The sequence below is a fragment of the Accipiter gentilis genome, chromosome 6, assembly GCF_929443795.1.
Source record: "Accipiter gentilis chromosome 6, bAccGen1.1, whole genome shotgun sequence".
Classification (NCBI taxonomy): Eukaryota; Metazoa; Chordata; class Aves; order Accipitriformes; family Accipitridae; genus Astur; species Astur gentilis.
This window is the reverse complement of record NC_064885.1, coordinates 17,260,617-17,275,510: the sequence shown is the minus strand read 5'-3', so window position 1 is coordinate 17,275,510 and position 14,894 is coordinate 17,260,617. Positions and strand designations below refer to the sequence as shown.

At 43.1% G+C, this 14,894-nt stretch overlaps 2 protein-coding genes across 6 annotated transcripts in view; one reads left to right on the top strand and one right to left on the bottom strand.

Moving 5' to 3' along the window:
* Nucleotides 1-14,894, bottom strand: part of MYO7B (myosin VIIB) — a 58,435-nt gene that overhangs the window by 1,862 nt on the left and 41,679 nt on the right. For all 4 annotated transcript variants that reach the window (XM_049801902.1, XM_049801901.1, XM_049801903.1 and 1 more), the window contains 15 exons: nt 14,752-14,878; nt 13,825-13,994; nt 12,943-13,124; nt 12,032-12,159; nt 11,322-11,479; nt 10,695-10,848; nt 8,682-8,837; nt 5,823-5,928; nt 5,578-5,691; nt 4,621-4,708; nt 3,386-3,492; nt 2,727-2,912; nt 1,742-1,858; nt 945-1,028; nt 133-252 (listed from right to left, as the gene is read on the bottom strand). In XM_049801902.1, the coding sequence (XP_049657859.1) occupies nt 133-252; nt 945-1,028; nt 1,742-1,858; nt 2,727-2,912; nt 3,386-3,492; nt 4,621-4,708; nt 5,578-5,691; nt 5,823-5,928; nt 8,682-8,837; nt 10,695-10,848; nt 11,322-11,479; nt 12,032-12,159; nt 12,943-13,124; nt 13,825-13,994; nt 14,752-14,878 (1,997 nt within the window). The remainder of the gene's footprint in view (nt 1-132; nt 253-944; nt 1,029-1,741; nt 1,859-2,726; nt 2,913-3,385; nt 3,493-4,620; nt 4,709-5,577; nt 5,692-5,822; nt 5,929-8,681; nt 8,838-10,694; nt 10,849-11,321; nt 11,480-12,031; nt 12,160-12,942; nt 13,125-13,824; nt 13,995-14,751; nt 14,879-14,894) is intronic.
* LIMS2 (LIM zinc finger domain containing 2) overlaps nt 1-14,894 on the top strand; it is a 55,458-nt gene that overhangs the window by 37,237 nt on the left and 3,327 nt on the right. Inside the window, exon 11 of one of the 2 annotated variants that reach the window (XM_049801945.1) lies at nt 11,619-11,655. The exons of the other annotated variant lie outside the window; for it this stretch is intronic. The gene's annotated coding sequence lies outside the window, so the exon portion shown is untranslated. Of the gene's footprint in view, nt 1-11,618; nt 11,656-14,894 lie in introns of those variants that run through there. 2 annotated transcript variants of the gene reach the window in all.

The following is a 14,894-nucleotide window of genomic DNA, read 5'->3' as shown; positions in this document are numbered from 1 at the left end:
TTGACATAGCAGTGATGCTTTTTGTACCTGCACTGGTTTTAACATCTGTTTTGGCACCATTGTTTTGTAGCAATTCTGGATGTAAAGGAAAAATTAAGAGGTTTTTGTGCATAAGTTGACAAAACTTCTTACCAGAGATGTTTCGCATAAGATCCGGCTTCCTCGTACCAGGTTCCCTATTGTCATGTGAAAGTATGTGCTCCCACTGCTCCAATTGGAGATTTTATTGAAGGGGTAGACTGTTAAAATATCCTGTAAGGGGAAAACAAACTGAACTATAGAACCTTTCTCAAATGAAATCAGACTGTTATGTAAGAGAACCTGTAGAGCCAGAGAATTCTTTTTCTTCCCCACTTCATTTATAAACACAGTGAATCAAGGTAGGTCTTGCATCCAGACTGGTGATATATTGTATTTTCACCAAGCAGGTGAGTCTTAATCACTCTAATGAGACTTCCTTTCATTATATGTTGATCTTTGCCTTAGCACACTGCAACTATATTTACAATAATCTAAAACTGGCTGGATATTTGTTTTCTTCTTATGGTAAGAGCAGTCTATTTGGGTTAGAGAGCTGGTAAACACTGTCATTTGACTTGATCTTTTAGACAGCTTGGGTTTCCTGCAAAGCATTTTTCTGAAGCAGGTTCCCTAGTGCACTGTCCATCCATCTGCCTAATCTTATCACTTTGCCCAGGTCCATCATGATTACCACTTCTTTTTTCAGAGATGCTCTACACTGTTTCCTTTCCAGTGTAGAAACTGCAGTGAAGCAATTTGAGGCTTTTCTTTGAACATTTTCTTTGGTTTCACACAGAAAATTTATAGAGGGACTCTATCCTCTCCTACCATTCAGGGAGAAGGTCCTGTTGCTGTCCCTAAATTAGCACAGTCAATTAAATCCTTCCTTAGATAGACGCTTGAGAAGGAACCTTAAAAGTTACCTTTGTCTTCTGATGTATCAGTGAGACTCCTTGTTTGTTGATTGCAATCAGCACAATCTCTGGGAAATTTGGCTCCGAGGTTTGCTATAAATGAGTAACAGAGCAAGATAAGGAGAAAATAAAGAAATGACCCATATCAGGTGCATAGTGACCTTTAACAGTGTCCAGTGCTGCTTGTTCTCTTTACCAAATAAACACTGAAACTTAAAGCTCTTCAATATTATGTAACTATTGCTAAGGATTACTTTTTTGGCCATGTATTGATGACTTGAGCAGCTGCTACATAAAAGCAGAATCAGGTCTGTTATTTCCTAGGCTACCTAATAATAGGATCGATGGTTGGTTGTAAACCAGTTAATAGCCTAGTGAGAAGAAATTAAAGGTAGCAAGTGGGAAACGATTCCTGGAGGTATTCGCTGCAGAATGAGAAGATTAGTACAGTTTTGTTCTGAGGGAAGAGTCCCCAGAGATACAAGATTTGGTAGCATTTTGTTGTGGAGAACAAAGGCAGGACAATTAAGTATCTACATAACTGAAAGCCTTCCATCTACTACATAATTGTAATATTAGGTATTACAGCTGGAACAACAACATAGCCAGTATATAACAGGCAACATAGTTCAGAATGGATAAAGAACCTGTCTCCCTACTTTCATGGAGCTGAGTTTTCCTCAGTAGATGATGGGAATTCAGCTTTATAATGTATTCTTACTTACACAGATACGGAATTATAGTCGGTCCATATCCCCCAGTGCTGGTCTACTACCAAAGCCATTCATACAGTCCTTTAAACATACCTTCACCTCAAAGAAGGCTGATCCAAATGTTGGCCACCGGTGTATCATTTTCAAGAAGGCAATCTTGGCCTCATCCACAGTTTTTCCTTCGTGTTTACTATATGCTGCAGTAATGCTCTGTTTAGAAAAGGATATAAAGCCTATTCAGTTGGCTACAGGCAGGTTTCCAATGTCCAGCATTAGCACCAAAGACAGCATCAGATCATCACCAAGATCAGTCTTTTGCCCTCAGCAACAGAATACTGTAAAAATGCAAATAGCCTACCATGCCATGGGGCAAGGTGGAGGCAGAACCTCCCCAGTGTTCGTTACTAATGAGTTGGGTGAAGGAAGTCCAGGAGCCCAAGGGAATGGATTTCAGGGCAGAGGGGCAATATGAGGTGAAACAAAATTCAGAAGGCCCATGTTCAACACCCACAGACATGTATCACATTTTCTGCTGAATCACGTAGGGTGAATTTTCCCTCTGTATTTGAAATAGTGTCCTGTGTCTTCCTCAGTGGAGTAAGTGATAAGTACCTGGTAAAACTTTCTTGCCTTTTGGTGGATAAAAGAGCCTTTTGCTGTGAGTAGCATGCACATGGTACAAAGCAACTGATTTGCTGGCCAAATTATGAAATATTTAGGACACATCTTAATTTTCTGGTTTGCTACAATAGTAGCAAATAGACAAGTTTTGTCCTCAAATCTCCAGACCCATCACTGAATTTCCTGTCTCTAACTCTTCTTCTGGGCACTGAAAATAGATTAGTATCTCCAAGAAAGATGCACATCTCAAATCAATTGTCCAGGGCTGCAGATATCTTTCAGAGCTTTGGTAGAGAGGATACAAAATCTGGGTTGTAAGAAGAAAACAGCAACATCCAATAGTGTCCCTCCATAGTGCTTTCAAAGACTTATCAGATCAAAAAGGTAGCATGGCTCAATATCTTTACTCATAAAGCTCTGTGGCAGTAGTATGAGTAATGAAAGCTGATGTTCTTACCTTCTTCCATTCATCTGATGAGATTGCTCGGAGCAGATTGTCTGGCACCAGCTCCTTCAGGATTTTGGGGATGGTTGCCAGCTGTGTGCGGTCATTGTTGAAGCGCACTTTATAAATCAGCCCTGCCAGCTGGACAGCTTCATCCTTGGAACATTTGTGGTAGCCTCTGAGGTACTTTGGCAACTCCTGGAAGAGACCAGTTTTGAATCCACACAGAATGGGCTGAAGCAAACACTGACTTATGCATTCTAAATCTGTGAGGTCAGGATGTGAGTCATGCCAAACGCAGTCCAAGAACATCCCAAGAACTTCTGACTCCTTCTGGAGGTTGTCTGGATGATTCTTAAAGGTCCTTTCCAACCCCAACCATTCTATTATTCTCCATACAATTATGGAGCAAGACAAGCACCTCCAGGGAACAATTAGGTAAGGGAACTGTGCTCCTAACATAAGCAGTATAGCTAAGGTGTGAACCGTGAGAAATGAATCTGCTCCTGAGGCTAAGCTGTGCCCTCCAGAGGTATTCGTATTCCTCTGGAGGCTCTATAATGCAGGCCTTGGAGAGGGAGATGGTAACACTCTAGCAGGTAGACTTTCTCAGGAGTATTTCTTGGATAACATTGCCTGCCATTATGTTTATGCTTTAGGGAGCTGGTTACCTGGTGGTAATGAAAAATAGAATCAGCTTTCAGGTCCTTCCCAGGAGTTACATTCAGCCATAGCTTTCTCATGAAGTAAACCTCATAAGCCACAGACATAGCAGCCCCTAAGAAAACAACATCTTGTTAGTATTCTCTGTATCACTGTACAGTTCTGCAGCTTTTAAATGGCTTGTGAGTTTCATCAGAAATGTAATTCTGGTTTTAATAGTAACAAACAAAATTAGTAACAAAAAAGTACAAAAGGCCATTTTAGATGACTGAGAAAGTGATTAGTTGTCAGTTCCTGGACACTGATCATGCAGTGATCTAAGGTGCAGGTTCTTCAGAGATGGAGGAAGAAGTTGAGGATGCCTGCAGTATGAGTGGTTATTATTTCCTGCTGCTCATGACAGCTGCCTGCCAATGTGCAGCACACCTGAATTCTATTATACTTAGGCAGGTACATTCCCTGACGGCTGTGTTAACAGAAATGAATTGTGATTTAGTGCACCCACATCTCTATGCTGTGATTTTCAGAGCTGCTAGCAGCTCTATCAGCTGTGAGGAGAAGAGAGAAGTTAGAAAGTCTTAGATATGTAGATAGTGCTTCGGGAAGCTGAACATCAGGTGTCTTGAAATAAGCTAAGATCAGGATAAATGAATATGAAATTTGAGTGGAGTTTGAGTTTGATGTAGATTTCAAAATGTTTGTTATACATGGGGTGAAGTGCAAAGAATTGGTGTCAAGAGTTATATTGTTTTATTCTAACGTGTTCCCCTGGCAATACAACTTGTGCTTTGGTATCATCAGGTAATAAACTAGACAACAATTTTCTAACAACCCAAGGAATGGGAGTGACACTGTGTAAAGAACCTATTTACATGTGTTGGCTCATACCTGATCTGGCAATGCATGAGACTTGGACTGTAAAGACGATGAACCTATCTAACTTGTGTGCATGGAGCTGTGTGTTTTGGATGCAACAGGTCAAAAAATCCTGGGTACCAATTAAAATTTCTGGAGAGATCCCCCCACAAAGATATTCTGGTGTTTCTGATAGCCAGTGCTTGGCTGCATCAGGTCACTGATCTTACTGCTGGTGCAGGCAGTAACTGTGTATGTACAAACAAAAATGATATAATGCTCTGCCACATGCTTCCCAAGATGGAGTAAATCCTACTGGATAAATTTGCTGCTTTCCCAGTTCAACACAGTGTCTCATGCAGTTTCGTCATGCTGGCTTTCTCCTTACCATCTTTCCCTGGTTTGTTCCTCCTGTTCCAGTCTGTCACCTGCCTTAGTGAGTCAAAGAAGTAGTCTGCTTCATTCTGACTGATCACCTGAAAAAGAGGCCAAGCAATGAAGGGGAGAAAGGAGGGAGTGGATCAAATAAAACACTGCCTGTGCCAACATACCTAAGTATAAGGCTGAATTTTCTTTCCCTGTCTACAGTGACAGAGCACAATTATGGCAGGAAAAACAGAGGCAAGGGGAAAGAAGTAGAGAAATAGGAGAAGGAAGGCTCAAATTATGTACATTTCATATAGGGATTTTTATTGCATCTTCTGTTCCTTTTTTCTTTCCAGCCTGCTTATTGACATCAAGCTAAAGATGCCTACCTTATTCTTAGCCATCTCCTCTTTGTAAAATACTGGCACATACTGGGTTCCTCTTTTCAGGAATGCAGCACATCAGACACTCCCCGTGCTTGGAATCAGTGCTGCTTTTGCCTTGATCACAGCTCCAGAGATAAAGGACCCCTCAGAAAGGCAGCCAACCCAAGCTTCAGCTCAGGCAAGGCAAGGTCAGCCACTGGTGCTGGTCAGCCACTCCTGTCCCTAATAGTAAAGGGTACTGTACATGTGCAGCACATCTCCTGGGCAAAGCCTGAGTGGAAAAGGGCTGAATCCAGCAGTATGCAACATGGAATTTGCTACCATCCCAGCAGCTGCAAGAAAGCGGTTGTCTCCTCTGCTTTTAACCAGCAGACTGATAGAAACTCTGCATCTCCATCCAGCCCCCTTCAAGAGACTCAAAATAATTTTCAGGTGCTAAAAGTTTGAGCCTAGGTTGTATCCCCTCAGTAAGACAGAAGCAGTAATGACCTACTCTGTTGCTTGGCTTCATATATGGTTGTTTAAGTGGCCTGGTAAATAAGTAAGAGAGGAGCGGGGAGTCTGGCTACCCTGCCATAGTCAAGAAGAGTTACCTTGTCTGCAATCTTCACAAAGAGGCTGAAACCTTCCCAGGAGCTCAGCTGTAATTTGGAAGCTATGTTCTGACACAGAATCCGGATTTTGGTGTTTGTTCCCACATCAAATGTCTATGAGATAACAAGACTCTTGTTACACAGAGGACAGGAAGAAATTAGAACACTGAATGTCATGAAATGTGCTCCTGCATGAACACATCATGGCTGGGAAAATGGTCAAGGCTGGGAAAACAAGTTCTCACCTGTTCTGTTTCATTGGGGAAGCAAATCTTGTGTGAGATCTTAGTGTTGTTCTGTAAGATGGCCTCAACCTCCACAGGATGAGGTGCCCACTTCCTGGAGCCACTCCTGGAAAATGCCACCACCATCATAAGAGAGATCAGTGCTGCATGTTTAATCTTTGAGGAGTTGAACAACAGTATTCTGTCTGAACAACAGACTCCATCCAAAATGTGTGATGGAGTGGGCTCCAATGGACCTTCACCTCAGTGCAAATTCAGTGTAATAAAAGCAAGAAACTGAGGGTCTTATTAGCCTGTATATTAAAAGTCTGTTCTACTCTGCAAGGAGGTTGCAGGAATAAGGCACCTTCCTAGCCAGTACCATTACCTCTTCTATGTATTCAGCACCATTTTTCCTTACTGTTATTGAAGAGTGAAGATAGTGGCTACAAGGAGACATACATTTTATTTAATTCTTGCATCAGCAAAAAGATATGCATTCAGACACAAAATGAGTTACAGCTCAGGAGCCAAGTACCAGAAAAGTTTGGAAGGCCACTAGAAGCATTACATTTTATATAAGAGCTGACATTTAATCACTGACTTAAGAGGTGCTTAAGCTGTACAATCCCAGTTCTTTGAAATTATACCTCAGAGCAGAGCTGTCTTTTAAAGCAAAGGAACTGGCCCTGAAGTCTGAGTCATGCAAAAACCTTGATACAGTTAAAATGAGGACAAATCTAGCACATTACCTTCTGGGGCTGGTATTTTCCTGCCCTCGGTGGCACAGAGCAGGCTGTTTAGAGATGTTGTACACCACAGCTTATGGGCCAAACTCCTCTCTCACACTGGGCCAATCTCTCAGGAAGAGAGCTTACTCTGGCATCCAGCTTTAGTTGTATGGCTTTGAAAACTAATTTTTTTCTATTAAATAAAGTGGCAGTTACATTTGGAGAAAAAAAAACCCTGACTGTAACCAAGTTGAACAGCATGTGCTTTGGTACTGTGCAGGCACTGTAAGGAGTGTGGACCTACCCAATTCAGTCATCTATTCCTGGACTTGCTGTAAAGGGAGGCCATAGGAGACCAAGGAAACACAGCAGCTTGGCTGGAGGCACAGGGCCATCTCTCCTTGCAGCCTCAGCTCAGAATTCATTGCCAAGGCAAGATCTGCTTAACACCCATCAGGGTGCTCACTGGTTCCCTGGCCAGGAGTCTGGGGATGAAGCTCTAAAGCTGTTTATGGAGGAAAAATTGTACTCAAGGGCTCAGCTGGCTTCTACTCCACATATTGTAGGTCAGTCCTTTGAGCTGCCTGCTCTCCCCTTTCCAAAGAGAGTAGGTTACTTAACAGGGAGAAGTTGGGCTGGATGATCATTGTAGGTCCCTTCCAACTGAAATATTCTATTCTATTCTATTCTATTTAGAAGAGATGCGGGTTCAATCTTAGGAAAAGAAATACTCTTAGAAAACAACATTTGTCTTTGTTCCTCTTCCTATCCCCCAGGCTCCAGATCTGAGGCAGTTTAGCAGATAGAATTCTTCTCCCAAACAGCCCATTCTGCTTTTCCCTCTGTGTTTCCCCACTCTAAAGAAGCTCTGTACAGCTCAACAGGGCTTAGAGCATGAATAGCACATGATATAGGGAGGCAGGAAATTTTCAGTCTTCTCCATAGAAAAAACCAATGAATAGCATTCCTCATCATGCATTTTTCAGGCACTTCAAAGGCGAGTTCAATGTGCAGTGACATTTCCCAGCAGTGCCAAAACCCATCCACTGCAAGGGGGACAGCCACTGTGTTAGCATTCCCCTTGAGCCTGACCCACAGAGCTCATAGACCAAATGCAGGGCCCAGCCTAAGAGAAGGGGGAGGATGGAGGAACTGGAGGGAGAAATCATTAGGCAGCTTCTTTCCTGAAGAGATCTGTGGCAGGCAGGTGGTAACTCACAGCAGGATCAAAAGGGAGAAGGCTGGCATTAACCTTGATGCCAAAGCACTGTGTTCTCAGACCAACAAGCTGGGTGATTCCAGTGCCTGGCAGAATCTAGGGAAACCTTCCCCCTACAGTTCAGTTGATCCTTCCTGAAATTCTGGTAGCCCTTCTACTCTCTCTGGTTGTGTCATGTTCATTATACCAACAAGTCATTCAGAAGGTCAGGAAGCACTGTGGTTTGGAGGCCTTATTGCTTCAACCCTCACCAGGACTGGGGTAATGCCTAGCAGTCTGAGAAGTGCCTTGCTTTGAGCAGCCATGTAAGTGTCAGGGCTTTGCTCATTTGGGTTTCTTCAAAGAAGAGGAATCGATTGTGTTGATCCTCTCTTCCCAGCATGGATCTGCCTTGCGTCACCGTCAGAAAACCAACAGAGCCACGTTAGCACTCTGCAAATGTCAGTGACTTCAGTGGTGCCACCCCACTATGAGTAAAACCTAGTATTTTTAGCTGCACATTTGCAGCTCTGTGCTACCGACATTCAGCAAACTCAAGACTGATCCTCAGGCACACATAAGGGGGACAAGGACATGCTGCCTCACCAAAGGAAAGAAAGGTCAGGTCCTCATCAATGACAATGCAGGATTTCATTTCAAGCTGCATGCCCTTTAGGATGTTTGAAATACCCAGCTCTGGGAGTCAAGTGATTATGTATGATGTTGAACTTTTAAAAATGTTGCTAACTCTATGAAAGAAAAACGTGAAACTGTGACACAGACCTCTCTTAGTGGTTCAAAGTCTGGAAGGGAGTTAAAAATAATTATCACTTTAAAAAAAAAAAGGGATGTGAAGAGGGAAAGGAAAGTAAGAGCCTCAACTTTTTAGCCTGTGAGCTTTTTGGTGCCTGATTCATGATTTTTGAGCTGGCTATATGCTGTATCATTTACCTCATCACTGTCTGAATCCTCCGACTGCACTCCAGGGCCAGTGTTTCTTTCTGACGTGTCTCCATGAACTTCTGGGCATGTTTCAGCAGTGACTTGCTGGGTGGGAACAGGCCAGTGCAGAGCCAAAGGAGCTGCCAGCCCTTGGTCACACTGTACCTGTGAACACAAAGCAAACGGTTCTGCTATAGCCACATAAAATTCTTTGTTTGACCACACACCAGCTACAGAGAAGAGAAACACACTCATACGCTCATACATATGGTATGTTGTGCCATTCAGCAGAGAGCTGCAAATCAACAGAGACTTCACACAGGATCTGGCAGCCGTTTTCTGTGCAACAACTACAGCCTGTAAGTGAGGACAATGCTAAATCCTGGTTGATGAATATTCATGACAGTTGCAAATCTCATGAATAAATACAAGCTCCAGTTTAACAGTCATCTTGGCAGCAGTGATCCTGGTGCCACCCTCTTGGAAAGCCACTGTCAATTTGCTGTTCAAGCTCACATGTATTTGGATTGTGCTTTATCAGGTGTTTGTATTCACCTGCCCTCTGTGCTAGCCAGCTTGCACAAGCACTTTGCATGCAATCGACTTTCCCTTACACATGGTCCTGCTCTGAAACATGAGCATGTGGATGCCATTGTGTAATGAGGTAGTTACAGTTCTAAAACACTCCAGATGAAGTTTATACAATTTTCAGGCAGAAAGCCAGTTCTTTCAGCCTCTGGACCTGTGAAATCTGCTAGTTGAAGTTCTTCTGGCATCTCACCCTCACCAGGAAGAAAGGTTCTGCAGCCAGGAGGTGGTCAGTCATTCTACCTTCAACACCAGGAGCAGAACAAACTTCTTTATTCCCATTTACTTTTCTAATTTTGCAGAGGAAGACACACTATTTTCATCCCATTTATACTCTATAGATCAGTGGTGTTCATGTCTATGTGAGAGTGGGACATGGTCCACAGCACAGTAGCCTGGGAAGGATGAACGATTTGTTGCTCTGGCTGTTCTAATGGAAATATATGGAAATAGCCACCTTTCAAGCATTGTTTTTTCCACACTAGTGATCCCTCTCAAAACAGTGAATGACCCATGGGACTAAATTGGTAGAGTACATCAGACATGGCACTGGCACCATGGTTACAGACTATGCATTAAATAGCCTGTAAGATTTACTGCACACAAGGAAATTTACTATTTAATAGTTACATGCATGGTAAAGGTTCCACTAAGTTTAATATTTGTGGAACAGTAAGAAAGAAAATAAGCAAATAGAAGCTCCTTCTCTAACTTTTGCAGTGACACAATGCAGCTAGAAACAGACAAACCATTTTGTTAATAATTAGTATTATTTTAAGCTTCTTTTTGCAATTCAGTTCCCCTGGAAGTAGGTCAAATTACCATTTTATGAGTGGGGAAGAAAACACCAGCCTGTTTTGGAGACTTATGCATGGGCAGGGACCTGTGTAACCAACCTATTCTGCAAGGCAGTTGTGTAACCTAATTAATATAACTACTCAAAGGTATTCACTGGTGGTAAAAGATCTGGTGTGAACTATGTGCTTATAGGAGGGAAATATTGTCATTGGGAAACCTAAAACAAATGGAGGGCAGAGCAGCGACTGAAAGCATGCAAGAATCCTATGCAGTGCCATATTTTCTCCACAGACTGCCTTGGGAGTAAGAGGGCTTCAGTAACACCTTGCTTGCCTCGCACAATACTGCACAGACATGAGCATTGAATGCTGATGGGAGCAAAGCAGCAGCTCAAGGGAGACAAGTAATAGTCCTGCCCTGTGGCCTCTCACTGCCAGTCAGTGGTCCTGAGTGCTCTGTAAAGGTAAGCCCCACAGCACTGCCTGGAAAAAGGGGGAAGGGAAGGTGTCACTCCAACATTTGGGCATCCTTCCCCTCTGCCCCCACCCCATCACAAGTGTAGCAGGGGTTCCTGATCACCAGCTGTACTTGAGCCCTGGGTCTGCAGAAGCAGGGTGTGTGCACCCGGCTAAGTACCTATTTCTGTTCTCAGTCAGTTGCTTCATAATCTGACAGTAAATCTCATCCCGCAGGACCTCCTCCTGGATAGCTGCTACAAATATCTGGTCAGTGATTTCCACAGAGGAGTGTGTCTGTTTTGAGGGATAGTCTCCCATGAATTTCATGATGGGTGAATGTGCTGTTAAGGACAAAAGCAGGCCAATTTTGGAAGGTAAATGGGAAGTCGAGCCTGGATCCTAACATGTTAATGACTCTGTTGATGTCTAAGTAGCAAATACTGGGAGGACAGTCTGGAACATATTCCCCACCCGTCCTCTACCCCTTTCCATGTGCAGCGGTCACTGCTTGGCTGTGATTTGTAGCGTATTAGCTGCTTGCTCTGAGCATATGCAGTAAATCTCACCCACTCCTAAAGCCACATTCTGAGTTCAGTGAGCCATCAGGAGTTGTGGAGCATTTGGAGGGAACAGGAACCTTTCCTCTGTAGACAAGGGAAACAAAGTTGATACCCCACCTTGATGTAAACATATCCCCTATAATGTGGATGCGGTATTATCTCAATGGAGGCAAGTTTAGTGGAGGTAGCTAGCTCTTCCTTCCCCTGAGTGTTCTCAGGTCCCAAAGAGAAGAGTCAAAGGATATCAATGAAGGCCTGGCAGGCTAAATCCCGAAGATCAGGGTCTGTGCATGCTCTCTTCAGCAAGGGCTGTTTCAAGGGCTCCTTAGAGTGTGCCCACAGTTGACTGCGCCCACGGGATTTCTGGAGAACAGCTTTGCTGATGGATTCCTTCTCAGGAGTCCTGAATGAAGACAAGTGCAGACAAAACAAAATTACTGAATCAGTATTGCTATGAACATAGGAGGTCATTATCACAAAGACTTATCTCTAGGCATGTTCTTTCCCAAGACAGTGATCTCCTATCTTGTTTGATTATGCAGGTCAACAAAAACAGGAAAATGTAGTTTCTTATAGATCCAGAAAGGAGAAGGCTTGCAAAAAGAAGAGAGGATTTAGAAGACTAATTTTTCACCTACTCGCCAAGGCCTGAAATGTTATGTATGCTCACTAGCTGGTAAGTGCTGAAGAAGAGGTGAGAACTAAGAATAGGGCCTCCTGGAAAGAAATAAGTCCAGCTGGGGTTCTTCTACCCTTCCCTTTGCATTTCTGCAGACAAAAGATACAAGTAGGCCATGTGCCGGAATCTCTGCACGTCCAAAGTCACACTTAATTACAGGGAACAAAGAAAAGAAACCCAATCAGAAATGGGAGATGCTGTTACGTCCTAGGCTTTAAGGATCACTGAAGATCAACAAGAACTTTCCTAGGGTGCACACTACACAGAGAGCTTCACCTGAAGTGTTCATAGGAGAACTCCTCCAGGGTGTAAGGCTTCACTTTGAGATCCTCCTCATCAGGTTCATCCACGTAGGAGTTCTGTGAAGCTGTCCTCCTCTGGTCTGGAGACATCATCAGCAAGCTCTGGAATGACACAGCCTCATAGAGATGTCACATGGACACAGGTCTTTGCACAGATTGTTAGGTGTTACTCAGCATGTATGTGCAGATGTACTCTGAGTACTCTGTGCTGCAGGAGACCTTCTGTCCCCTAAGCAGCATCTTCAGAGACTCAAGAAAGACTTGGGAATAGTTGACTCAAGGAAGTAATTTGCATAGTCCCAACAGTGGTGGCCATCAAAATGTATGTGATTATCCAAAGCACAACACTTGTTAAAAATGCACCTGCTTATCACTAGTGTGGTTTTCCCCCACTTTTTCAGCTTTTTACTTGTTAGCCCAGTATCTAATATAGTGAATCTCCAAAACTGGAGACAAAATTGTTAGCAGAGTGATCAATGGGAAACCCTGACTCCCTCAAAGAGCATACTCTTTTAAAGTAACCTGCTGCACTTAGAGCTTCCCTTGAGCCCAGTCAAGCCCAATATGAATACAGGAAAATTCAACTGCACACCCATTTCCATTAATTGCTACCAATTCCAGGCACTGAAATCCCTAATGGTGAATGGACCATTTTTTTGGAAGTCATTGCTTTTGTGCAACTGCAGTCTTCTCCTTAGAGTTTGGACTAGGTTTAATTTTGTTTTCAGACAGGACAAAATGAAATGCTTTGCTTCAATGGGAGATATAGAACTTGTCTGACTTTGGAGGAACAACTAACTTCCAGTTATGAATTTAATCATATTTAACACTGTTATTATAATTTATCTTCCAGTCTCTTCAAAGACAGTGCTCAGCTTTTCTTACCAGCACTTGACTAGAGGGTTTTGTGAGAGAAGGAATGGCGTAGATCTCTTCCAAAAATACATTCCCTGTTTTGCCTGTCCTTTCATTCTGGGCACAGGTCCAGCCAGAGTTTGCATCCAGCCTTTTGTCTTCGGTGAAGATTAGCAAGTCTCCCTTCTTGAAGGACAGGATGGCAGGATCTTCTAGAAAACAGAATAAGGGAGTACTGTTCAGGCTTGACAGCCCAGGAAAATGCAAAAGGATTGCAACATGAAAGACAAGGGAATTGTGTTTTGAAGGCCTGAATTCAATTAGCAATAGAAAGTGATTTGTGTAAATATGACTAATTATCCAGTAACACTTCAGAGAAATCACTTAAATTTCCTCTGACAGGCTGATTTTGATCCACTGAGGGCAATGGCAAAAATCCATTTGTTCCAAATGGATGCTGACTTTGTGTCTAGAACTGGCAGCAAAGTATGGAAAGAAAGTAGTTGTAAGTAGGTGAAGTTAATGTTTACAATTTAATCCCCTCTCCTCTGTTCCAGCCAACTATATTCCACAGAAAATTCCAGTTTACCACCTCTGTGAAATTTTTCTGGAAAGTATTTCCAGGGAGCCCAGATCCAACTTCCTACTACAAGAAGGCTGAGTTATTGGACACTGTACTGTCTAAATAAAATATGCAAAGAAGTAGTAGGAGGAAGGAAAGTTAATTTGTATGCAAAGTATTGAATCACATTGCCTTATGCTCTGTATTGCTGTGCTGATCACTATGCATCCCTCGTGGAGCAAAGGGACTCTTGCTCAAGTTCTCCCTCTTCTCTTTGAGCTCTTTCAAACGAGTGCTGTGGATTCTCTCAAGATTTCTTCCCTAGCCTGTAGAAAAGTTATAAGACTTACCTTGGGATTTTTTCTCATGCATTGCCACAGCAAATCGTGATCTCTTCTTCAGTCCTTCTAGGAACATGACAACCAGTTCAGCAATGACAACACTGTTTACAGATGTCAGGACAAACTCCTCGCCACGAAGTGTGATCAGAGTGCAGCTCTGTCCAAATGACTTCACTGCCCTATGTATTATTGAACAGATTGTTACCAGAGCATCTGAAAAAATTACAGACCCATCTGCAATCACATCCAAGGCACCTACACCTCCTTGCAGACAACTCCCTTACAGTGAGTGTTGGTAGTTATAAATTTGCCTTCTCATGAGCTGGTAGGTGTGAAGGACTGAAGTGTTTCAGGTTCACTCTGGATTCCACCATGTTTTGTACAGAAGTACTTCATTATAGACAAAAGAACACCCTTCTTTTGGAGTAACTGAGCAACTAATTAAATCTGTGACAGTCCTCACAGAGGTACTTTTGTGTATGTAAGACCCTATTCTCTGAGTGATCTGATGCAAGGATATGTGCCCTGAGCAAGCCAATGGTTACCCTCTTCCCTCAGTTATCCTGTTCAGGTCCATCACACCTGAGAAGTATACGAACTCCTAGCATGCATAATAGACGATGGCTTAACTATCTTAGTTATTTGGGCCATTCTTGTCTTGATGCATGTCTGTGCTTCCTTATACCTTTCTGACTGGACACAATCATCTTTCCTTCCATCAGCTGGGAAGATTCATCCATTTCAGTATTTCCTTTACAGGCTGCTCACAACTTGTCCCCTTCTGTTTCCCAGACCTAGACTAAACCACATTTCCAGGCTCAGATCAAATCACCTAGGGGGACGGCAGAGAAAGTACACCTCCCTGCTACATGGAAAACCCTTTCTGAGTATGGGCAGAGATGCCTTCCTCAGATCTTGTCTTTCTGGGGCAGTCACCTGTTGGTGTGGATGCCAGTTATCTCTGGGAAGGTCAGCTCCAGGAGCCGCTTTTCTGACTCATCCAAGAAGCAGATACCTTTCCAATTTACGGCAACAATAAAGTGGTTCTTGGGCAAGCTGGGACCTGAAAATGCAGAAAA